Below are 26,272 nucleotides of genomic sequence, written 5' to 3'. Positions count from 1 at the left end.
GTCAATGGCGACCTAAGTATAATTATAGGGCATTTTTGCCATTGGCCACCCTTGAATAGAAACATGAACATTTATTCATATTTTGAAACACTCAAATAATACAAATCACCTTTCAGAGTATATGAGCATCAAATTAATTTGAATCATTGAGCCAATATGTCTTGGTAACAATTGATGTACAAAAGGTTAGTTACATATCCTACCCTCTTGAAACCCATCTTATTCTCAAGACATTGCTTGAAGTATTTATAGTCCTACAACTTCTTCATAAGCTGCAAGTATTGTGTGGTCTCATAAGTGTATACGTGGCCTTTCTCTCCCTCTCATTATTTTTCTCTAATCTCCCTTCTTTTTTTTCTAGAGTTCCCTATCTCTCATCTTTTTTCACCTCATATGTGTGCATGTTGTATAGGTGTGTGTGTGAACACATGTGTATGCATATGTGTGTGTAGGTCTGTGAGAGATGGTCTAAACTCTATTAAATACATTTAGATTATAGATATTCATGTTTGTAAGATCATATTCAAATCAAGAAGCATATGAGGTACTGTATACATGATGTATATAGGGGTGTTTGCCATGTGTGTGCAAGTGTGCGTGCACAAATACAACCCCCCGCAGCCGCCCCCCCCCCCCCCCCCCCCCCCCCCCCCAAAACCAAAGAGTGAGATGGATGAGTAATCATCTATATGTTTTGTATAATTGTTTTGTTTTTCATTCATGTATGAGTAAACTCCTTGGTAGGCATGCTAAATTAGTGAGCTCGGGATTCAATTCCCCTTGAGTTTATCTTATTCTCGCTCTTGAGTGGAAGCATTTTGTTCTAAAATGTGTATAAACAACCACAAAGTATCTAGTATTATTAGGGATTGTTCATTCTCTTCCAATAAAATAGCCACGTGTTTATATAATGTAACAATTAGAGTCCCATAAATCTACATTAACTAGCACATACTAGAAACATTGATTCGAGCTATGATGACAATCCCCACTTGCAATGAAATAGTTAGGTATTTATGAAGATAAATTTGAGCTATGACAATGGAATGAAAAGTGTGACTAATATCTTTTTATTACTTCTTTACACCACCAAAGCACCCAAATAAGCACAAGTGAGATAATTGAACATGTAGAGGAAAGAAAAAATGGTCAAAAAGTGAAAAAAGTCAATTTTGTTTATTAATAGATTGATAAACAATACTCATAAAAGAGGGGAAAGTGGCAACAAACTACTCTTGGCACAATCATCACACACACACACACATGCACTCACGCGTGCACGCACATTCATATTAAAACTATTTGAAACATGATGTAAACTCAATTTAGTCCTAAGTTTAGGAATGTATGCAAAATCAAGATAAGCAAGGAGGTAATCTTCAATTAAAGATTTTCATTTTGGATTCTTATAGTATCATACTTGGGTCACCTACAAACTTTACAATCCATTTATAAGCATATGTTTATGTGTATGTGTGCATGAGCTTGTAATGAAAACACATCCATAATCATGCAAGAACACACACACCCAAACATGGCATACATGCATGACGATCACACAAGCACATGAACTTTCTTTTTCAAAACTTGTATAATGTGGTTGCACATGCTCAATCTAGCTCAAGTTATGATAGTGATTACTACTTGCTCACATGCATATGTACATACACAAATTGCAAATACAAAACCTAATTAAGAAACAAACCAAACAATCAAACACATGCATGCATACATTTTATGTATGCATAATGTACTAACACATTTGCATATACGCATGCATACACATATATTGAAACACAAATTAATACACATCATAATGTGGGGCTCACAAGTGGCACACCACATTCTACATTTATGCACTTGCCAATATATGAGATTCTTAGAGATAGTCAAGGGTGACAAAGAAAAGGCATGCAAGAAGAGATTGTTTCCAAGTTGGGATAATGTGCACAAAACTTGCTTGCACTTAAGAAATAATTCCCTTATACAAAAAGGTGAGGTTGCAATTGGAATTCCCTTGGCGAAAAGATGAGGTTATATAAGTCAAAATAATCCTTAACAAAATAATTAAATATGTGTACACATGAGAGATCATAATATCCAAAGAATGCGGCAAATGAAGCCAAAATCTTAGGAGAATATACATTTGCTACCTTGTCTTAATGTGTGTTTTGTATGCACAAGAACTTGTGTATGCATGCATGCACATACTTGCAAATATATATACATTCATATATGCATGCATACATATATATACAATGCTTGCACATGCATGAATGTATATATATGATGTGACGATTGAGCCAAGGTCATGGACTCTCTCTCTCTCTCTCTCTCTCTCTCTCTCTCTCTCTCTCTCTCTCTTATGTAAACTCAAATTTAGTCACATGATGTAAGTTTAGTCCTAAATTTATGAACATGTGAGAATTTCAATGACATAAAATATTTAGGATCTCCAAACAATCTTTTTAACTTACAATTTTGATTTGGTTTTTTCTGTGTTAAGTTTATGAATCCATTTTTATAAATATGGCATATCATGTAAATATTCCTATGAATACATTTCCCTTTTTGGTTAATTTTTTGTGTTAAGTTTATGAATCCATTTATATATATATATATATATATGTTTATAATAAACCAACAGGTTTGTAGCTCAAGTGGTTTAAGTGTGTGGGTGTGTACATGGGTGCATGAGTTCAAACCTTTCTCAAAAAAAAAAAAACATTGATACTATATATTTATTTATTTATTTATAATCACAACTATTATATTTTGTTTGTGTGTGTGTGTGTGTGTATGAATCCCCCTACCAAGCTTAACTTCTCACCAAAAAAGACTAACCTCCCTAAGTTTGGATGCCTTCTCCCTTGTGCCATTACAACTCAAGTTTTGACCCTCTAGCCCCAAAAACGCCAAACCAAATCCAAACCCTAGCTCTCTCTAAAATGATAATCCCTCTCTCAAGCGTAACTATCCCACCCAAGAACCCTAGCTTCCTTCCCCCATAGATTCTAACCCCCGGAGCCCCTAAATTGTTAGACCCCTTGACTTAATGTATACATAAACCTTAATCACCAGCCAAATACCTAATACTCCCCCTTTAAACAAATACAAGACAAATAAAATGTAACGATGATATTCGATCATAGTCATGGTAAAAATATCTAAGAGGAGAAACATATGGCAATCAAATACCATAAAGAATTAATTGTTGGTAAATTTACAAGCGGCTCTGCCGTTTGGTTTCCAATGGTTGAAGGCTAAGGGTGACTGGGTCCATCATCGGAGCGATTCTTGTGAATACTGCGAAGCAATGACGATAGCCGTGGTCGTAATGATGATGGCGATCTGAGGAGAAGAGAAAGGGGGGAAAGAAAAGCAGATATGGTCTTTTGGCTCGAGATGGATGGGAGCTTGCTTATTGGCTTGACGGACCCAACGAGAAGTTTCAATGAAATCGACAGGAAGACAAGAAGACGGGTCGACGGGGAAATAGACGAATAACGCTGGAGAGAGAGAGAGAGAGAGAGAGAGAGAGAGAGAGAGAGACCCCTGCCCTTTAGGCAGGGAAAATCTGGACCCTCAGAAGAGAGTCTCCCCTGAGAGTCCCCTCCCCTGCTTCCAACCGTGTCGCCTTTGATCATGCGCTTCATCGGGCGGCGTGCCCGTACTTTGATTAACTGATTTCTTTTTAATTCAGCTCCTGATTCCCTTGTCTTAAAGAACTCGATTTTAATGAAGCTCGTGATCCCTTATCTTCATTAACTCATTTTTCATTGATTCGAGCCCATTATTATTCCATTAGTTGCAGGGCCATCGGGATCGCGGTTTTTCGCACAGAAGCTGCCTCTCTGTAGTTAATCATACTTAGGGTTCTCTCTCTCTCTCTCTCTCTCTCTCTCTCTCTCTCTCTCTCTCTTTGCAAATTCTCTCTGTGATCAGGCAATTCCCTCCGGCAGATTACAGGAAGTTTGTGTGTCTGTTGTTTTGTTTTCGAGTTTGTCTTTTGCCTCCCAATCTTGGGTGCTGCCCAGTTGCTGCCAGCTAGATCAATCTTGGGTTTCACACAATTTTGAGAGGATTGTCTCAATAGGATCCTGAAGGGGTCTCACAAAGTCTAGTGCGATTCAGTTCCATCGTCTGTATTACTGAATTCGGTTCATCAGATGGCAGCCTTCCTGGGCTGAAGAGGAGTTCAGGGTTTCCTCTCCATCACACAGCCGAAGGATTTATACAAATACAAACAGGGGAGGAGTGAAGCATTCATACCAACACTGGATAAAGGGAAGCATTCATACCATCAGTGGATGATTAAAGCTTTCATACAAACAGTGCAAGAATTGAAGCATTCATACAAACAGTGGATGACTTGAACACTCATACAAGACAGTGGACAAATTAAGCATTCATACAAACGGTGGATGAATTGAACAATCATACAAAACTGTGGATGTCTTCACCTCGTGTGTCTCTCCAAGGTAGGGAGCACAGTCCCCAAGGTATCACTTGTATTCGTTCAACTGCAACGAAGCTTACTAGCAGGAGTCTTCTAGATTCTCTATGCTGACAACTTTCTGAAGATCGCAATTTGCACGAGAACCCTCAGGCCCTGCAAGCCAGCCATACTGCTCATTTTCCAACCTAACTTCTCAAGGAATCAAGACCTTCTCACATACATATAGGGTTACAGAAGGTACTGATACATGGATCCTCCCCACCGGCCTCCCCACCGGACACATCCAGGACAAATCGCGGGAATCGCATCTGGTGTTCTTTTGGCTGCTCTTCTTGTTGTGGGATTCATAATTCTATGCCTGCGATTATTCTTCAGGAAAGGCAGCAGACAGGTATCACGTTCTACAATGCGCTCATATTCTCTACCCATTCGGGACCATGGAATAGATTCAGGACTGGACTCAAGCTCAGATCTCAGGCCTCAGCATCAGCTTTTACACCTTGATTTAGGTGTCTTTGGGAATTTTTGGTCTTGGGGTCAAAGCAATGAACCACCCCCAATGTCACCACATGATAGAATTACGAGGTTCACATACAAGTAAGTTCCTAACCTAATTCTTTCAACTTTCTTCAGTAATTTCCAATGGCCTGTCCAGTAGTCCTCACTTCTCCACAGGATTCTCTCTGGGGGCCACTGCTTGATTCTGTAGCAAACCAGTGTTTCATCTGTGTTAGTCTGTTTAAACAGTAGTATGTTAGCTCCTGCAGTCACAATAGCAGTCTGTCAAAATGCACCCTACTTCAAATTTCCAGCACGTTACTCTACTGCATGTAAAGCCACAGTGATTGAACAGCAGTATGTTCTGTAGGCACTGTTCTGTCTCAAATGTTTTGGAGAGATCTTAGTTGTACCTCTCCTATGAGCTAATAAATCAATTATTCCATTCTGCAGTGTTAGTTAAAACCGATTTGGTATGGAAGTTGAGATAAGACTTTTTGATTAGGATATGCAAAGGATCACCTGGCAGTAACATTAGCTGTCTTAGCCTAATGGTCCTAACCTTTCATAAGTCAATCAGTAGGTTTATGAGTAGGTAATTCTGGGGCGCAGGTGGAACATTCTCAATCTAGTTGAGAAAGCAGCAGTTGTATCTCGATTTGGACTGGATCATAACTGCAACAAAATTAATTTGGCTGAGATTGCTCAAGCTGCCAGTGTGTCCAGCTTACTGCTACACCTGCATCAGATTGGCCATGTTGTTACTTGTCTAATGACCTACTACTACACACTTGTGTAACACTACTGGTACTTTTTATGGACTGAACTGAAATGCATTGCTTTGGTAGATTCGGACTAGAGGCAATGCTTTAGTGTTTTATGCATACAGAAGCTATGGCCTCAAGTGGCATTGTATTTCTAAAGACCATTACTACTGTATGATACTGAACTCATTGTCAGACTTTCCAGAAGCAAATACTTGAACTTCAATAAGTTTGAGACTTTTCCTGCTAAAGACATTACTTGAACAGGTAGAAGCACTTGGTTGGGCTTCAAACAGCCAATCCAAGTTGTCATTCACTTACTCTAGATCAATGTGGTGGCAAATGTAGAGATAAAAAGCATTTCACCAACGGTTTGATGTGCCATGTTGTTCGAATCATTGGCCCTGAGAAATAAGCTTTTCCAATTGAAAGAGTTTTAAGTGATGTGGTCCATCCATGGAAGTAGTCACTACATCACCTAAGTAATTCCTTCCATGCATGAATTTCTCAACCCCATAACATTGTCTTGAAAAAACTCTTATTTTTGTATGTATAGACATCATATTGATGGTGGTACTTGTGTGCTTTCTTTCATTGTAAACAGGGACTTGCAAAAAGCAACCAATGAATTCAATATTATCATAGGACAAGGAGCATTTGGGCCTGTTTATAAAGCCTTTTTGCCAAATATGTCAGTTGTTGCAGTGAAGGTCCTTGGTACTTGCTCCAAACAGGGTGAAAAGGAGTTTCAAAACGAGGTATTCTTCAAGCCAAGCCTATCTAGTAATTTCGAAATATCAAGTTCTTGTACAAGTGTATTCTATCTTGGAACAACCATAATGTCACTAGGTGTAATTTAGGAGTCTCATCATTTAGAAGCAAAATAAAGAAGCAAGGACAAGAAAACTCATGTCGTAGAAAGTATTAGCCCTTAGTATCTGAGCACAAAACTAAGTTGGCAGCTTCTGATTTTCGTCACTGAATATGAATGACAGGTACTGCTCCTTGGTAGGCTACACCACAAGAATCTTTTGAATCTTGTAGGTTATTGTTCAGAGGGAGGCCATCGACTTTTAGCTTATGAATTTATGAGCAATGGGAATCTAGCAGCAAGACTCCACGGTGGGTTTTGAGCGTCTATTTCATTGTCAATCTTTAGGGCTGTTGCGTACTAAATTACCATACACATATTTTGTGTGATTTCTGAAGCGTGAAAACTTCTTGTGCATATTCCCAATACTGCACTACACAGTACATGCTTGTGGAAGTATCTGCAGCAAAGTACATCTAACTGATTTGTTGGTATTATAATTGTATATCTACAGATGAGCAATATCAGCCTCTCAGTTGGGATCAGCGGATTTCAATAGCACAAGACGTGGCTAGGGGAATTGAATACCTTCACGATGGGGTAATTGAAATAAAGCCAGGTTCATGATTATATATGGGCTTTGATTTCAAGCCTTTTGACATGGCCTTTTCATTGTAAGTGCAGGCAGTACCTCCCGTCATCCATCGAGATATAAAAGCCTCTAACATTCTACTGGATTCTTGCATGACTGCTAGGGTGCGTTCTTGTCAAGTTTATGGTCCTCATAAGATGTTTCTAGATGTGTTGTAACGAACAAAATCATTTCAACATTTTGTAGGTGGCAGATTTTGGATTGTCAAAGGAGGCTGAACAAGGAATGCCAGCATCAGGCATCAGAGGCACCTATGGCTACATTGATCCTGAATATATCACCACCTCAAACCTTTCATATAAGAGTGATGTGTACAGCTTTGGCGTCCTCCTATTTGAACTCATAACAGGACAGAGTCCTCAGGAAGGCTTGATGGAGTCGATTGAGCTGGTATTTCTCTCTTAGTTAAAAGGAATTATTGTAAGGTTTTAGAATTAATATTGTGCTTCTATATTTTGATCTGTACCCTGATTTCTAAGGAACCATGTTGTGCAGCTACTACCAGCAGCAAATGAAGGCGGGGAGGTTTGGCTTCAGATTTTGGATCCTCGGCTTAAGGGTAGTTGTAATCTTGGAGAACTGGGGGAAATGGCTTTAATTGCTGCGAAGTGTGTAGAAAAGGAGGCAAGACATAGACCAAAGATGCAAGAGATTGTACAAGCTCTGTCAAGGTTTCGTCTCAGAGGACAGGATACAAGCCTTGACCTAGGCAGCCATTGAAAACTTATGGGATATGGTTTATACCCGGAACCAGGACCTATAGGTCTTCCAGCGTTGTGTGACATTGAATGCTACAAGTTCTCTTTCAATTAGATAGTCCCCCAAGAAGAAGCTGGCATAATTATATGTCACCTTGCCTCTAAGATACAAATCAGTACAAGACCTTCCAGCTGACAGTCGCTGTTGCAGTTTTGAAGTGGTAAGCAGTTAACAGTAGGAAAGTAGTCCTACTTTCTTCTTGATGGTCCATCAAGACTGTGGGTTACTACCCCTTGTACAAATAGTAACGAAAAATCCTATCAGTTCAATGTAACAATGTGTACCATGTACAATCCTACATGTCTGATGTTACATGCATATCATATCATTCATGTTCACATTTGCACTGCATAATACTATCTACACTAACATGTTATGATGTCCCTACATTCATGTTCACATTTGCACTGCATAATACTATCTAGACTAACATGTTATGACGTCCCTACTAACTTTCTGTATGCAATGTTCATTGTCATCAGGATGTGAAATTGTTCATTGTCATCAGGATGTGAAATTGATCAGACGTTTACATTGTCCTCGAGTTTAATTTTTAAAGGTTTTCAGCCTTGGAACACTTGACAACAAATTAATAAAATCTTACTGATCAGATGTTTACATATACTTTGAATGGATTTGACAGCAAGTTGAAATTGCCACAAAGATGTTATTTTCAATTATCTGATTAATTGCGTAAAGGATCTGCAATGTAAAAGCATTTTCAGTTCAAAATACTTAATAATTGCTACAAACGGACTTGACAGTGTGTTGGAGATTTACCACCCAGAGAAGATTTTCTTTTCAAAACTACCAAATTAGTGGCTTAAATGCTTTTTACAGGAGTTGGAAAACTAAATGGATTCTATGCTGAGGTTGAAAGAATCCTATTGTAGAGAACATAACTATATGTTAATTAATGTTTGACATGAATTACAAATAACTTGTGAGAATGCTAATCAGATGATTTTCTCCGTTATTCTGCTCAATTCTAACGTAAAAATTGAGAAGATTTCTTAAGTACTCAACCTGAGAAAACGCTTACTTGTTTACAGGAGTTGGAAAACTAAATGGATTCTATGCTGAGGTAGAAAGAATCCTATTGTAGAGAACATAACTATATGTTAATATATGTTTGACATGAATTACAAATAACTTGTGAGAATGCTAATCAGATGATTTTCTCCGTTCTGCTCAATTCTGACGTAAAAATTGAGAAGATTTCTTAAGTACTCAACCTGAGAAAACGCTTACAAGTAATGTGCAACTGTTATTGTACAATAAATTGGGAAATATCAGTGATTCTCAAATGTTATTGTACAATAGATTGGGAAATATCAGTGACTTTGAACTTTGAGAAAGCTTTTCTTTGAAGCTTCTGTGCTGGACCTGTCTCTTCACTTGGGATCACATTTGAATGGTGAAATATGAAGCACCAAGGTCCAACCATTATAGGTGTCAAAAAATAAATAAGATGGTGTGGATTCCTTCGATACCGACATACTTTTAAGGCCATCTGTCCACTCGCTGGAGGACTTTTTCCCATCAATTCCAGAAGCATGTTTGTATAACACTCATTTTGTGCTTTAAATTTTTACTACTAAAAGTGTTGTCAAGATACAAGCTGTACAGCCTCTTGATACTTCAGTTGGAAAACTTTGTTAAGCACATCTTCCACGACCTGCAAAACAGTTGGCATCTAGTAAATTAATTTCCCTGCAATATCACCAAGAGTGACAGAACCTGAATGATGCTGTTTGATAACAAAACGAGGATGGTGTTATAAGGGAACCAACTACTACTAAGAGACTCGATATTAAATTTATGTTGCAATAGAAAACATGTAAATAGTAATACTTGCTGAGGACCATCATAACTTCACAAGATTTCAGAAGAGCATTCTGAGATGACCTCTCTTTGCCAAGGAAATGCATGTTTTGTTCCCAATATTCTTAGATGCAACACAATTGTCCCAATCTTCATAAATGCAGCACAGCTGTGCATTTACATGGACAAACAAGCAAACATAACATGAAAGCCATTTCATTGAAGATGTCAACTTAGAGGAAGGGTGTAAAGGAGTATACTAATTACACCTCGAAAGGAGGCCCCTTGTACTGTATCATGCAATAAAAGTATTAGGATGAAAACCTTATCAGGTGTAGATGCTCCTGATGACACTCCAATTGTTAGCTTTCCTTGTGGAAGCCAATCTTTTTTCTCGACATATTCACCATGCTGCAAGCAACACTCAGTCGTCAACAATCCTAAGAGGAAAAGCTTGAAAGAAGCATACAAGTATCAAAAAAGGCTTAAACTACACTACTTACAGAGAGCTTGTAAGCAATAAAATTCCCAGGACCAATTCTCTCCTCAGTATCAATCCAGTATGATGGGGCACCACTGCACTCAGCAATCTCTTGAAGGTGGGAGGTGTTACTAGAATTCCAACCTCCAATGATCAAAATAAGGTCGAGCTTTTGCTGCACCAGCTTGTACATAGCATCTTGCCTCTCCTGGTGTACAAGAAAGAAGTCACGGTACATGTAGAGTTATGATTTTTACCTTTAAGAAATCTGTTCGAGGTAGTGACTACAGACTTGATAGCAGAGCAGTATATTCACAAACCACTCAGTGAGTGTCAAAAGTCAGAAAAATAGACATCCACACTCATTATTGGGCACACCACAAGTTACAGGTTAAATTCAAGAGTCAGCAATCAACTTTAATCACCATGGGGGCCAAGATTCATTTCTTACACTTCTTTACTCCTCAAATCTAACCACCTCTCTATCCTGTACATTCATCACTTTCTGTTTTATTCTTGCAGTTCTTTTTCTGATACTTGAATAACATCCACAAGAACCTTCATCTTTAAGATCTTTATCAAAGGGTTTTCTCATGCTAGATTAACTTACCACCCTCTTTTTTTGAGCTTAGTCCTGAGGTACATAGCATTGATCCTTCTTTTGTAGTAAAGAGGAAAAAAGGCAGAGGGAGGTAGAGGATCGGGGTGCTTGAAGTGGGAGGGAAGAGGGGGCACTATTGACCATCTGCATAAATTCTGATTGGACACAGTATTGGAAGTATGAAGACAATGTCCTTAACAATGGGGGATGTAACAAAGGTAGCCCAGCCCACTCTCCTTAGGACTGGCATAGATGTTTGACAATAATTCAGAGCCGCAGATGGAAAGAAAAAGTTGACCTCTCTTGACACAAGTAGGTGAGTTCACTTGTCATGTACTTTTGTTGTCCTGCGATTTAGGTCTGACCAGACAGGATGGGTCAGAAATCTCAATGAACAGTTGGGCAAGGATACTAAGCGACTTTAGGGCAGCTCAACTCAAGTAAATATACGAGCAGCTGAGCTAAGTGCGTAGATGTGCATTACAAAGCTGATTGACAAAGCTCATACCAAAGCTTAACTTGGTTATTATGAGTTAGAAGAGAGTTCCAATCTTAACATACAGGTTGATCAACAGAACTTCTAAATGTTCCCTGCATGTAAAACTTAAAGAAACAAAAACACAGGTTACCTGGGTAGCATCACAGATAGTATTGAAACTCATAAAGTGATCATTAAGATTCTCAATTCCATACTTCTGCATCATTGTTCTTTCAAGAAGTTTGCCTGAGAAGTTTGACAGATATGTCATTGACACCCAAGTAGCCTCATTATATAAATACTTGAATCCTAGCTTATCTCATTGTCGTATGACCTTTATAGACCATGTGTTACTAACCTATTTCTTCCGTCTCTCCTTTCAGCATGGTTGTTTGATTAGCAACACCAACTCGTGAGAGATCAACATCAGGATCAAAACCCCTGGAAACCGCAGCTTTGAATTTCTGTCCAAAGAAAAACTCAAATAACATTATCTGAAGCTATTAGACAAAAGTCATTGCACCCTCAGTGAGGCATTCTGCCATTTACCTCAAGAAACTCTTCCTTTGTGCCACTAATTCCAGTCAGTTTTCCTCCCATGATGTAGTCACAAACATACATTGCCTGTCAAGCTGCCAGTTAGATTCTGACATGACACTTGGAATCACCAAGACAATCAAATTTTGAAAAAGCTCTGCAATCTGGAAAACCACACTACCTCTTTCATGTTCTTGACAATAATGTACTTCCCAGCGAAAGAGGCTGTAGCGATAGTTTCTTCATGTGCATATTTCCCGTGAATCACTGATGTGTATGAAGACTTCTTATGTTTCTCTACTGAATTCCAGACCTGGAAACAAAAAAACATTTGAGAACATTACATGTTAAGCCTGGAAATGTTCAGATGCAGTGGTTAGACTACTAAACACTTTGATACCCTAACTTGCTCTTCCCTATCAATATAACAGTCAACTTTGGCATGTCAAAGTTGTGTAATCTGACTTTATAAACCATCCTTGAGCTTTACATATAGCAGTAGCGGAATATCCCTCTTGCAAAGCAAACAAGAAAGCTGTGCCCTGCTTAATAAGATGCTCTTTTCTCAAACCAAAAATCTCATTGGAACTGAGTAGATAGCATGCTCTTTGACTTCTAACATGACATTAGAGGTTTAACTTTTAAGACACAAATATGCCTCAACATGACAGTTCTGGGATGAACAGACCATGCTTAAAATGCAGGTACAGTGATTTTGAAAAATTCAACACAACACAGGATGAGGTTTTACAAGTAGCATAATCCACTCAAATGTAAGTTGCACTGGTAAGACTTATTATTCCTCTTTGTCATGCAATGCTCAAATTGCCAAACAAGGCCTTCAGTCTATCTCGCATTCAACAGGAGAAATTATCTTTGCTGTAGTTTTGTTCGTATTCCATGTGTACAGGGAGCTTGACTCATAACAGTATAGAGTGCTCAAAATGCGGGGAGGATGCTTTTGCTTGTGAGAGACAGTGTGTGTGATACCTTTGAGACCCATGGGCAGGTGGTATCGACAATCTGGACTTTCTTGTCAATTAGTGTTTGCATCTCTTGTACAGCTGCACCAAATGCTGGTAAAATCACCACATCACCCTCATTAACCACAGTGAAGTCTTTAGCCCCTTCTTTCACAGGTATAAGCTCCACCTTCATTTCCTTCAATCTCTGCTTCAGTCACAGAACGAGTAAAACGGATATGAGATCTGAGGCACCTCTTAAGTTAAGAAAGTAGCCAACCTCAAGGCCAGAAAATGCAAACCCATAATATGATGTGGCAGTAAAACTACAAATCAATCGTATGGCTGCAATGGCAAAAGTTTCATCTACTAGTGAAGAAAATGTCTGCTTAAAGATTAAGGCCAGAAAGAATAGAAGAAACACTAAAACAATGAATCTAGTGAGACACTTCGGCTATGAAGCATGCAGCATCACAACAGTAAGCAGAACATTTCTTTAGAAACTTCCACTTATTCAGACATCACATTTTTACCTTGTTCACTGTCGGATTGTGGATCATCTCATTTGTTATCCAGATATTCTCTACAGGAAATTGTTTTCTGGCTTCGTATGCTATCTGGACAGCTCGCTCAACACCCCAACAGAAACCAAAGGCTTCAGCGAGCTTGACAGTGACTGAACCCCAAGTGTACTCATAGTTGTTTTCTCTGAGCTTCTTCACAATGTTACCTGAAGAGTCCCAACGCCCAGAACATAGTCAACATCACAATGCTACAGACATGAACATCCGTTGTGGTCACGGCTAAGACAAAACAACGGGATATAACCAGAGAACAGAAAATACTTAGTTACACATCAAACAACCACCATTATCATCAGGAAAACAACGAGCATTGTCTTATCGTGGCATCCTGCCACTCCACCAATTGGTGAATCCTTAAGACGGAAGGAGGACAACGTGTTTCTAGAATCAATAACTATGAACTAAAGGGAAAATGCGTTCAACCTGTAGCTCGACTCAAGAAGATTTATCATTAAAACCTTTAGACGACGAAAAAGACTCCTAATTTCAGCAATTTCGAGTGAAAGTTTAAGGAGGATTACTCGTGTATTCCTGACTGATGAGCTCCAGCATCTCATTTCTGCGGCCGAAACCCGTCCTGTTGTAGTTCTCGCTCTTGGAGAGATTCCTTCTGAAGGCTTTGGTGTCGACGGCGTCAGGGATACCAGGAATGACAGGCTCGGTGACCGAGGGAGCGGCGTCGGAGCGAATGGAGAGGGCTATGAAGGACTTATTGTTGTGCAGCGGCAAGGAAGGGGAGGGGAGGGAGGAGCAGGAGGAGGCGTGGTCGAGGAGGCGGGAGGACGAGAGGCCGCTGCCGGAGCTCAAGGGCCGAGAGGCTGGGAAGGATCGAGCCGCCATGGAACCGCCAGACTCAGGAGAGACAGGTGGATTGGAGCAAATTGATAAGGGATAGAGAGAGGAGGAGACGCACAGACACAGGATGAGAGAGAGAGAGAGAGAGAGAGAGAGACGGGGGGGGGGAGAGAATCGGATAATTGGATGAACACAATTGCATGGATGTTCATCCTCCTATCAATTCGACACGTCAGCTCTCCCCTTGTGCTGTCAGATGTTGTGCGCCCCGCTGAAGCAACCTTTCACATAGCATGTGTCTGCGCTGTGAAATGATAATTACTTGAGTATGAACTGCCCTATAATAAGGCCGGTTACACACTCGGCTCTATGGACGGACAGGAGGTGCAAAAAGAGGCGTCTCCCGCAATGTGTCAACATGTCATTGGACCTGATTTTCGCGATCGGTGGACACTTTTGGGCGAGGGATCTCCCCCGTCCTGAAATTCGGGCACACCCAATGCATAAGAAGACAACACATTTATTCAAAAAGGGACTCACATGGCTAACAAGAATCGAACCTCCACCAATCCCCACACTCCTCAATATTATTACTAATGGGCCAAGTCTCTTTTGGAGTAAGTGTTGGGCGCAGTTTGGTGTGTAACAAAAGCAATGGACAGCTTGCACATAATCCAGCCGTCCGAGGCTATGTGTAACCGGCCTAAGGCCGGTTACACACCAAATAATGGACGGCCAACGCCCGCCCAGAGTGTGGGCATGCACTTTTTGAAATTGGGCATGAACATGGGCGTCATACCTTTACATACCAAAGGGACACAGTTTGTAAAAAAAAAAAAAGAATAAACTTATAAATCTTTTGATTGGTTGCAAATGCAAAAAGTGCACCCTTGTCCGCCACTTTACAAAGTGGGCAGGGGAGACTCCCCATCCAAAAGTGGGCGGGGAGTTCACCTGTTTAGCAGGTAAACAACAGGTCATGTCCTCTCCAGTGTGTAAAGGATTGCGGACGCCAACCTTTAAATAAGTGTTTTGATTGGTCAAAGCTTACAAAGTGGGCGTCCCTTTTTTTGTGTGTAACCGGCCTAAGTCACCTTCTTCCCTATCTTACCCCTCATGCACCATGGAGCCTCTCACATATGCTAGGGGCCCTAGGGTAGAGAATACACAGCACAACTAGCCTCTCACATATGCTATAGGTCAAACATTGATAGAATTAAACCTCATTTTGATTCAACTTGAAAATTTACAGAAAGCTGGAGGTGAACATCCACAGATTAGTCATCCAAAGATGAAGATGTGTAAAGGCACAAGGAACCTCAGCTGTCTCATGGGCCATCATCAAGACTCAAAATTGAAGATTCTTCATTTCATTTTTTCATCCCACATGCCATTTAGCAATATTGTAGTCTTCAATTTCCTATCCCCCCTATGTTATTATTATCCATAATGAAAGAGGAAAAATGCAAAAGACAAGCTGAAAGGAAAAGAGGAACATGCAAAAGTGGAACTCTAGCTAAACAAGCCTACTTTGCTATGGTACATGAACCTAGGGGAAAGTGTGGGAGTTCACCTTGGCCACTTGCCAACCACATGCCCATCACCACAGAGAAGATTGGCATGTATATTGGCCATTTGTAACAAGAATGTCAGAGCTAAGAAGTGTTGAGATAGACATTGGCATGTATGGCTATAGCCTATAAGATGCTTGAGCCAAGAAGTGTTGAGATAGATGTTGGATGTATATCAGGGTAGTGGAGCCACTAAAAAAGCAGTGCCTAGACGCATGTCACTTTTTTGTTTCAAACAAGACCCAACATCATGACAGAGTCTCTTGTGTTATTGGTTAGCTTGGTTAAAATGGAGTCCACCCATTACTCCTGCTACTATACTAGTCCATGATTGAAAGTTCTTCTATGTGGCCCTTTGTCATATAACAAAAGGCTACTTTTTAAAACAATGCTTCAATTATTGTTGTTACTTGTTAGACCTCTACATCATTGCTCACCCAAATTTTGTGTTGGAGATACTGAGGGCCTTACATTCTTGAGTGTATGTTTTCTTATTATGAGATGTGAAGTGATGGTTTTAATATCAAAAAATTTTATTTGCATACATCAAGCGGATAATGGTGCAAAAAGGTACCAAGTCTAGCCAAAAAGGTACTATATCTATTTCAAAAAAAAATCTTTGCATACATCATGCGCATAATGGGCAACCCAAAAAGGTATTGAATCCTCTTTCCCTAGTTTTCATACCATGCAAGCCATCCCCTGGTAGTTACAAGCTTTAGACTTTATCGTACCCTAGCTAGTCTCTCTAATTCCCTAAAAAAGAAACAAACTTCTTGCTTTTTGAATTTCCTGAAGAAGCATAACTCGAAGTGTGCTAGCCATTAAGATCTCAAGTCTGCATTTCAATCTACTCTCTCCAAAAATGCATGTCAACATATTGCGATTGTCTAGCTCCGTTAATCCTAAAAGGGGTGGAATTCCATGCCAAGTTGCCACTACTACACATCCATTCCAAAACAAATGTTTTAATGACCCACCTCTCCACAACAACACTTTCCATTTGTCATAGATCTTTTTTTCCACTTGTCTACAAACATAAACGCTCCCACCATGACTTTGCAAGTAAAAAAGTTTATCTTTCACAAGGTGTTCCAGATATTTTTGATGCCAGGAGGCATATTTCACGGTGGATTCCGTGCCACGGTGGATTCCGTGAGGTTTTACGGTGGATTCCGTAAATTTTGATAACCGGGGCTCATACACAAAGTGGATTCTTTGTGCGAGAAGTTGATGGGGACGCCTGTCCTTTTCGGGCGTTTCATTAATTTAGTGTGTACATGGGTGATTCCATAGCGGGTGATTCCGCAAAATGCATATTAAATTAATAAACGTTTATGAGTTTAGAGTGCACACTCGTAATAAATTAAGATTAGGATTTATTTCTAACCAGTTGATTTATTTATGTAGCTGAAGACTGCTAGGTATTCACTTTTGTCGGTTTAATTGTATTATTCTACTAACGATTGTGAATGCTTCAGTTGATGTGTAGAGATAGCAGCAGTGGCGGAGAAAAGCATTGGAGGATAGCGAGCATTCGGTTTATGGATTATATTTTGATGGGCGCATACCTTAGGCATGGCGCCTATATTTTGTCACGCCTATTTATTGAGGCGTCGGATATTTATTATTATTTTGTATGCGCATGGGCGCAGGATTATGTTATTTCTATTTGGACATTATATTGGGCGTGCCAGACTCTTTGGGCACCGTCCATTAGCTTTATTCCTATTTTGTGTTAAAGCAAACTCAAAAGCTAAAAGCTTGCTATTTTGTAATTTGGGCTATTATTTAAGCTTGAAGATGAATAATACATAAAATACATGCTTTGTAGAGCGCTCACACAAGGCATGGGGGGAGATTGCACCCAATTGGTCTCTTGCTCTTGTCGTTCATGCTTTTTACCTTGTAATTTGTACAAAAAAGTAGAGTTCTATTGTTCTTGGGGACATTCCGGCATTCACTACGCGAGCATACAGCATCCAATCTGCGCACCAGTGGTATCAGAGCAAAGCTGAGATCAAGAGCTTCCAATTGCTACCCATCTCGTGCGAAGGCGGAGCTCCTGGAACGATTGGGCTCTACGGTCAATCTCGTCGCGAACGGTCGATACAGGCAGCTTTCTGGCAATCAAGAACCCCTGTTTCCATCATCGGATCGCGAAGGACCGGTCTACAGAGGCGGAGGACCACTTCCAACTCTCCTACATCAAGTCGTTTTATTTTCTGAGTTACAGTAAGCTCCATATCTTCATAATCATAAAAGCTTTTGTCAAAAGCTTAATTGAAAGCTTAGTTAGATTCAAGCAATTCAAATCGTCAAAAAACAGCGGCAGCATCCCGAAAATTACGGCGACAGAAAACACCCCTCCCCCCCCCCCCCCCACGATTTTCGCTGTTGGCTATTTGATCAAGCTCCAAGCTTAATCACTTAAGCTCCTTAATCAATCAAGTCATCACAAACTTCAAGTCACACACAACCAGTCAAGTTCAGCAAGTTTTAACAAGTCAAAATTCTGCAAGTCTGACAAAGCAAGCAAGTTCTGCAAGTCTGACAAAGCAAGCAAGTTCTGCAAGTCAACAAACTCCGCAAGTCACATTAGTTTGGTACTCTGCAAGTCAGACAAGTCAACTGGAGTCAAAATGACTTCTGTCCAAAACTCATAGAAGGGCTGTTCTTGCGCAGAAACTCCGAACTGCAAAGTTGTTCATTGGAAGGTACTCTACCCATATGCAGGTTTGCTGAAGTATTTTCAGCATACGAAGAAGGATAAAACACAGATTTTTCGAAGATTGTGAAAGCCCAAAAACATAAGCCTTGTATTCCCGGACTTCAGCTACGCTCATCCCGCTAACTTGATTTTGAGCGAGAAAGGTCTTTTGAGTTTTGCAGGATGACGGAACCACATATGGACGATTTAATGGCTGAAGGCGACCTACCTGAACCTACGATGGAGCAAAAGTTGGACTTAATTATGATGCAATTGGATGAAGAACGAAGGGCTAGGCAAGCATTGCAAGTTCAATTGGCAAATTTACAAAGATCGTCTACCAACAAAGAAGAACCTCAATCCGAAGATATTATCCGACGTACCATCGACGCAACTCTCGAAGCTTAAACCATCCGCAAGGAATCAAAGATAAGTAAAAGAAGTTTCAAATTCCGTACTTTCAATGGCATACGAGAAGGAAAAAACTGTTCTTGCATTCATTAGTCAGTTTGACGACTACTTTCATGAGGAAACCTATGCAGAAAAAGATAAAATCAAGTATGTCACTAATCATTTAGTGGACAGAGCATCTCTTTGGTGGACTGTAGTACGCAAGAGTATAGATTGTCCCGCTACCTGGGAGAATTTTAAGAAGGAGTTTATGCAAAATTTCCTTCCTCCACAATTTCATGAGAAAGCCATTAAGCAATGGGATCTTCTTCAGCAACGGGATCGTGAGCCTATTCCTCAGTATACAGAGTGTTTTTGGAATGCACTACTCCAGTTACGCATGCTTGAAGACGTACCTGAAACGACACACAAGCGCAAGTATATGTCTGGACTCCTTGGGCATTACTACGCTGAAGTTAACATGTTCAAGCCTGCTACTCTTGAAGACGCCATTTCACTAGCTCACGACACTGAAGACAAGCTGCGAGGTAGAGACAGACGTCCACAGCAATTCCAAGCCAATGGTAACTATGGATCTAAACAATTCAATTCCAATTTTAGAAGATTTAATCCAGGCCGTTTCTCTTCACCATCTTTCCATAAAAATTGGACAAAACCACCTGCTTTACCATCCAATGTCAATCAACACCCTAAGCCTATTCCACATCCAAATTCTAATGTCCCTAGACTTCCTGCCATTGCAAACAATATAACCAAAGCCAAGCCAATAGTATGTTATAAATGCCACCAGCTTGGACATTTAGCAGCAAATTGCCATTCGAAGAAGCCACTTGCCCATATCAACTACATTGGAGCAATGGACGATGAAGAACATGAAGATATGCCTGATTTCACTGAAGATGAGGACGACATCACTACTCCTTCGGATACTTTACCAGGTATGCCAACTCCACATTCTTTATTGACTATGAAATGTTTAGTGCATGGAAATGAAAAGATTATTTTGCATGATGACGGTAGTACTCATGATTTTATTTCAGCAAAGTTAGTAAAAGAATTGAAGTTACAAACTGTACCTACGCATTATCGCATCAAAGCAGTATTCTTAGGCACTAGGTATAATGGTACACAGGAAGTGCATGACTTAGAGATTCAAATTGGTCAATACACTGAAATAAGAAATTTCCTAGTTGTTCCATTACAGTCGAGTGACATTATTTTAGGTATGCCTTGGCGTCATCAGCATAACCCAGATATAGATTATTCCACACATTCAATGAATATTAATTTTCAAGTAAAACCTATTACATTATACGGTATGCATGCATCTAATGCTTTTCCACTGCTTTCGCATACTCAAGCTAAACGTGCATTACGCAAGAGTAGTAAATCCTATCTCATTTGGGTGAATGAATTGCAAGTAAAAGAAAATCATATGCACCCTAAACATAAAGAATTTCTTGCACATTTTAAGGACTCTTTTGCCGAAGACCTACCACCTAGTTTACCTCCTTCACGTCCAGAAGACCATAAAATAGATTTGATTCCTGGTACACAACCACCTTGCAAAGCACCATATAGGCATAACCAAATAGAGCAAAAAGAAATTCAAAGTCAAGTTGAAGAATTACTAAATAGAGGATTGATTTGACCTAGTAGTTCTCCATTTGGTGCACCTGTTCTGTTAGTCAAGAAAAAGAATAATACCTATCGTATGTGCATTGACTATCGAGATTTAAATAAGATCACTGTAAAGAATAGGTATCCCATTCCTAGAGTTGATGACCTTATGGATAAACTGCAAGGATATGCTATATTTAGTAAAATAGACCTTAAGTCTGGTTATCATCAGGTAAGACTAGATAAGTTAGACATATTCAAAACTGCATTTAGGACACAGTTTGGTCATTATGAATTTTTAGTGATGCCATTTGGATTGATTAATGCACCTGCTACGTTTAGTAGAATGATGAACCGTATATTTTTGAAATATCAGTATTGTGTAATTGTCTTTTTTGATGATATTTTGGTGTTTAGTCAAAATGAGAAAGAACATTATGAGCATTTGTCATTGGTTTTCCAGTTACTAAAAGATAATCAACTGTATACAAATCCTGAAAAGAGTGAATTCTTTAAAACAGAAATTGAGTATTTAGGTTATATTGTATCATCTGATGGAATTAAAGTTGACCCTAAGAAAATAGATGCAATATTGAATTGGCCTGTACTTAAAAACGTGCATGAGTTAGCTCATTCCTTGGTCTTGCTAGTTTCTATAGGAAGTTTGTACGTAATTTTTCATTACTTGCTTTACCACTAACTAAACTTTTGAAGAAAGGAATTGTCTATCATTGGTCTGAAAATCAACATAAATCCTTTGACTTATTGAAACATGCATTAACCCATGCCCCTGTCCTACAGTTGCCTGATTTTAATAGACCATTCTTTCTAGTAGTGACCGATGCTAGTGGATCACGAATAGGAGCTGTACTTATGTAGGATAATCATCCTATAGCCTATTCTAGTTGTAAGCTGAAACCCTCTGAACTGAAATATTCCACATATGACAAAGAACTATTAGCTGTTGTACAAGCATTAAGACAGTGGAAACACTACTTAATGGGTTCAGAATTTATGATTAAGACCGATCAGCAAAGTATTAGACATTTACTTAGCCAAACCCAAATCTCTGACCAATATATCAAATGGGCATCTTTTATCCAGAGTTTTCATCCTATCATTCAATATCAACTCGGAAAAGAAAATGTAGTGGCTGATGCATTAAGTAGAAGACCTGCCATTCATAATATTTATGTTATATCTTTTGATTCTTTGATTGCTATGAAATATACTTATCATCAGGATATTACTTTTCATGCTGATTGGAATAAATTAGTTCAAAATAACTTGATTCCTATTGATTCACTGTCATATAATGATGGATTTATGTTTTATGAAAAGAGATTGTGTGTTACAATTCCATTCCGATCTTTTGTTTTGAATGAGATTCATTGTCTCCCATATCAAGGTCATAGAGGTATCATATCTACTTTACGTACATTAACTGAAGATTTTTATTGGCCGCATATGGACACTGATGTATCTAACTTTGTTTTTGAATGTTTGATTTGTCAAAGAGTTAAGAGACATCATGGTAAACAGTATGGATTACTTATGCCTTTGGCTATTCCATCTAGACCTTGGGAACAAATTTCTATGGATTTTATTACTGGTTTACCTAATACTAAATCTAACCATGATATGATCTGGACAGTAGTAGATAAATTTAGTAAACAAGCATATTTCATTCCATGTAAGAAAACTTTAACAGCATCACAAGTAGCACAATTGTTTTTGACAACTGTTTTCACTAACCATGGATTGCCAAAAGTTATTATTTCAGATCGTGATTCTAGATTTTGTAACAACTTTTGGATTACTCTGTTTGTTAACCTAGGCACAAAGATTGATTTCTCATCTGCATTTCATCCTGAAACTAATGGACAAACAGAAGCCACTAATAGCACTATTCTAGATCTCTTACGTGCATATACTATTTCTAAACCTCAGACATGGGACACACATTTGTATTTATTACAGTTTGCATATAACAATACACCACACACATCTACAAAGAAAGCATCGTTTGAAGTGATTTATGGTTATAGATTATCTACACCTGTTGCATCTTTGTCAAATAGAATTCAGAGTGCTGATGATATTGCTAGTATGCACAATACTATTTTTGATCAGGTTAAAGACATGATTGCCAAAGCCTAGCAATCATATACCAAACAAGCGAATAAGAAACGACAAGCAATGAATTTCAAAGTTGATGACTATGTTTGGTTGAGAATAGAAAAACGTAGACTACAAAGTGTAGATAGACACCCAGTTGTCAAATTAGCCCCTAGATTCTATGGACCATTTAGGATCAGTCATCAAATTAATGACAATGCATTCAAGTTAGAATTACCACCTCACTGGAAAATTCACAACACATTTCACATTAGTTTATTAAGACCATTTAGAGGCCAATTACATGTACACCCTGTTTATGAAAACCCACCTTTGTTAGAGGAAGAGACTGAAATACTTGAACCTGAAGCTATCATAGACACTGACTTTATGACCACTAGAACTGGCCGAAGATATTCTAGATATCTAGTTAAATTTAAGAACCATCATGTAGAGGAAGCACAATGGAAACACGCTAGAGACTTAAATGCTTTCCCCACTTTGTTAGCTCCACATTGAGCTAATAGCAATTGAGATCAATTGCTATCCCACCATGGGGGTATGATGCTAGGAGGTATATTTCACGATGGATTCCGTGCCACGGTGGATTCCGTGAGGTTTTACGGTGGATTCCGTAAATTTTGATGACCGGGGCTCATACACAAAGTGGATTCTTTGTGCGAGAAGTTGATGGGGACGCCTGTCCTTTTCGGGCGTTTCATTAATTTAGTGTGTACATGGGTGATTCCATAGCGGGTGATTCCGCAAAATGCATATTAAATTAATAAACATTTATGAGTTTAGAGTGCGCACTCGTAATAAATTAAGGTTAGGATTTATTTCTAACCAGTTGATTTATTTATGTAGCTGAAGACTGCTAGATATTCACTTTTGTCGGTTTAATTGTATTATTCTACTAACGATTGTGAATGCTTCAGTTGATGTGTAGAGATAGCAGCAGTGGCGGAGAAAAGCATTGGAGGATAGCGAGCATTCGGTTTATGGATTATATTTTGATGGGCGCATACCTTAGGCATGGCGCCTATATTTTGTCACGCCTATTTATTGAGGCGTCGGATATTTATTATTATTTTGTATGCGCATGGGCGCACGATTATGTTATTTCTATTTGGACATTATATTGGGCGTGCCAGACTCTTTGGGCAACGTCCATTAGCTTTATTCCTATTTTGTGTTAAAGCAAACTCAAAAGCTAAAAGCTTGCTATTTTGTAATTTGGGCTATTATTTGAGCTTGAAGATGAATAATACATAAAATACATGCTTTGTGGAGCGCTCACACAAGGCATGGGGGGAGATTGCACCCAATTGGTCTCTTGCTCTTGTTGATCATGCTTTTTACCTTGTAATTTGTGCAAAAAAGTAGAGTTTTATTGTTCTTGGGGACCTTCTGACATTCACTACGCGAGCATACAGCATCCGATCTACGCACCAATTTTGGAGGATTTCACTAAGTCATCCTTTGGTCAACTCTATACCCCATATAAAGTTGACCTCTTCCACTTCTTGAAGCTTCTTAATCTCTCTAGTGCAAAGAATTTGTTGTATGTTCTTCTTACCCATCCTTAGTTCCAAACAACCTTCCTTGTATAGTTGCTACTAGTACTTTGTTGGCTATTACATCCCAAGTGAGACAATAGGTTTTGGCATCCTAAGTGAGATAGTAGGTTTTGGATAGCTTGCACTCAGAAACTTTTGCTTCACTAAACTTTACATTACCATTTAGACTCAACCAATAACTAAATTGGAAAACCTTCCTTTTAGCAAGAGGGTTCGCTCTTCTTCCCAACACATCAGTTAAAGGGGGTTTGAACTCCCACATCCAATATATGTTCTCTTTTGTGTAAGGCTTCTGACCTTCTTTCTTCAATTCCACCTTTGTAAGGATTTTCCTCTAGGACATAGTAATGATGTGTATTAGTGTTAGATATACTCAATGCCCCACCCTTGTAAGGTGCCACTAATGATCCAGGATGCTCAAGGTTGTAAGGCCCCAATGCCCCACCCTTGTAAGGTGCCACTAATGATCCAGGATGCTCAAGGTTGTAAGGCCCCCATTATGAGGAGAAGCCATGTGTGAGCCACATGGGTTGGGTCATGTCGTCTTGTATGTCAAACGAGGCCTATGTGATCGGATGGCAAAAAGGTGGCCTTTGTGGATCTACTATTTTGGGGTTCGGAGATTGTAAAAATGACCCTTGGGTGTCGGGTTTTGAGGGGGGTAATGGCCCCCTAACGAGGGTCTGAGGGTAACACCGTCGATCCAATAGTAAAGGGATTATTCTTTGGCCAACTAGGGAAGGTTCATAATGTGGTCAAACAAGCCAACTAGCCAACTAAACCACCTTCTCAGGCTATAAAAGGAAGACCACTCTAAGGCCATTATCAATCTATCTATCACCCAATCAAAGTTCTTCTAGCTAGCCTTAATCTCTTTGCCTATCATTTGTCCAGATCGCCATCTAAGCTTCACAGTGGAAGCACACAGGTGGGTAGGGCCATCTTTGTATCAATTCATTTGAAATTAACATAGTTTATGTTCTTCTCGTATTTGGTGTGTGTTCTCTACTCCTTGCTCAAATTCTTTTCGTTGTGCCATGTAAATTTTTACAATTAGCCTCATACCTTCCTATTCTTCCTAAATAGTATTTCTACCATCATAACTACCCATGGACTACATCATTGCCAAGCTACCTTTAGTAGATACGCTCTAAGGGCAACAAGTGCTTCCTCCACCTTCAATAGTTGCAATCCTCCTTTTGAAAAATCATTTTTGAGACATTGTAGGGTGATTGGGGGAAAAATATTTTACTTTCCCTACTTTTCCCACAAGAAATCCCCAATTAGAGAATCCCAATTTTTAGAAAGCTTTAGATTCTAACAGATCAGCAAAAGATAAAACCTTAGCACAGGGTAGATATATATTTTGCAAATCTTTAATTGCACATGTAGTGGCCAAGAGGTGTGTTTCCAATGGGAAAATTTCTTCCTAAAAATTTCCATCACCCAATTTGCTCTTAAGGATTTACTTACTCCCACCCCTACAAGAAAACCAATATATCTAAAGATGACTCCCCTTCTTACAATCTTGCCTTTTCAACCTAACTCATTGTGCATTTCTTCTATCATGCTAATCAAATTGGATTTGTGTAGATTGATTTTAAGACATGCTAATCAAATTGGATTTGTGTAGATTGATTTTGAGACATGCAATTAATTCATAGACACTTAACACTTCCATGGCTTTGTCCAAAAATTTTTTGCTAGCTAAAAGTATCATCATAAGGTCATTAATGATGTGTAATTTGTTCCCCCTTATATCTAATGCCTTCAAGCTCTCCTTTGTGAGCTAACTTGTCAAAGAAGAGTGGGTGAGTGGTGATTACAAACAAGAGGGAGCTTAAAGGGAAATCCTACCTAGCCCCTCTGTCCACTAGTGAGCCATTTATTGCCATCACATAAGCTTGAGCATTCTCAACCACCATAAAGAGAATTCTAGGAAGCTTTTCATCAAATCCCATCCTCATCATTGTTTTCCTTACATATACCCAACTTATAAAGTCAAAGGCTCTCTCCGCATCTACCTATAGTAAAATTGCTTTTCGATTTGATATCTC

The 26,272-nt window shown here is 39.2% G+C and overlaps 2 protein-coding genes across 2 annotated transcripts; one reads left to right on the top strand and one right to left on the bottom strand.

The window, feature by feature from the left end:
• The first annotated feature begins 3,263 nt into the window (after window positions 1-3,263).
• LOC148029408 (calcium/calmodulin-regulated receptor-like kinase 1) lies at window positions 3,264-8,518 on the top strand. Its single transcript, XM_087688221.1, has 7 exons — window positions 3,264-5,056; window positions 6,326-6,479; window positions 6,717-6,843; window positions 7,047-7,132; window positions 7,217-7,288; window positions 7,371-7,574; window positions 7,680-8,518. Exons 1-7 carry the CDS (start codon window positions 4,707-4,709, stop codon window positions 7,902-7,904), a joined length of 1,218 nt encoding a protein of 405 aa, XP_087544347.1. The 5' UTR covers window positions 3,264-4,706; the 3' UTR covers window positions 7,905-8,518.
• Window positions 8,519-9,138: 620 nt separating this feature from the next.
• On the bottom strand, window positions 9,139-14,356 carry LOC148029407 (4-hydroxy-3-methylbut-2-enyl diphosphate reductase, chloroplastic-like). The gene is made up of 10 exons (XM_087688220.1): window positions 13,932-14,356; window positions 13,360-13,556; window positions 12,855-13,034; window positions 12,046-12,177; window positions 11,877-11,951; window positions 11,686-11,791; window positions 11,479-11,573; window positions 10,271-10,456; window positions 10,092-10,178; window positions 9,139-9,621 (listed from the first exon to the last, which is right to left on the bottom strand). The coding sequence occupies exons 1-10, from the start codon at window positions 14,248-14,250 to the stop codon at window positions 9,553-9,555; spliced, it is 1,446 nt and encodes a 481-aa protein (XP_087544346.1). The 5' UTR covers window positions 14,251-14,356; the 3' UTR covers window positions 9,139-9,552.
• Between the last annotated feature and the right edge of the window lie 11,916 nt (window positions 14,357-26,272).

The sequence above is a fragment of the Lygodium microphyllum genome, chromosome 11 (assembly GCF_053477565.2).
Source record: "Lygodium microphyllum isolate KBCC chromosome 11, Lygodium_microphyllum_v1.1.10, whole genome shotgun sequence".
NCBI lineage: Eukaryota > Viridiplantae > Streptophyta > Polypodiopsida > Schizaeales > Lygodiaceae > Lygodium > Lygodium microphyllum.
Note: the sequence above shows the minus strand (reverse complement) of the source record. Positions and strands in the feature narration are given on the sequence as shown.

Excerpts from the sequence above, each read along its gene's own strand:
- LOC148029407 (XM_087688220.1), bottom strand. The coding sequence starts at position 14,250 with ATGGCGGCTCGATCCTTCCCAGCCTCTCGGCCCTTGAGCTCCGGCAGC. Across the intron at positions 13,557-13,931 it reads CATCAGTCAGGAATACACGA|GTAACATTGTGAAGAAGCTC; the intron begins GTAATCCTCCTT and ends GGGACTCTTCAG. Across the intron at positions 11,952-12,045 it reads TTGTCAAGAACATGAAAGAG|GCAATGTATGTTTGTGACTA; the intron begins GTAGTGTGGTTT and ends GCAGCTTGACAG.
- LOC148029408 (XM_087688221.1), top strand. The coding sequence starts at position 4,707 with ATGGATCCTCCCCACCGGCCTCCCCACCGGACACATCCAGGACAAATC. Across the intron at positions 6,480-6,716 it reads AAAAGGAGTTTCAAAACGAG|GTACTGCTCCTTGGTAGGCT; the intron begins GTATTCTTCAAG and ends TATGAATGACAG. Across the intron at positions 7,575-7,679 it reads TGATGGAGTCGATTGAGCTG|CTACTACCAGCAGCAAATGA; the intron begins GTATTTCTCTCT and ends CATGTTGTGCAG.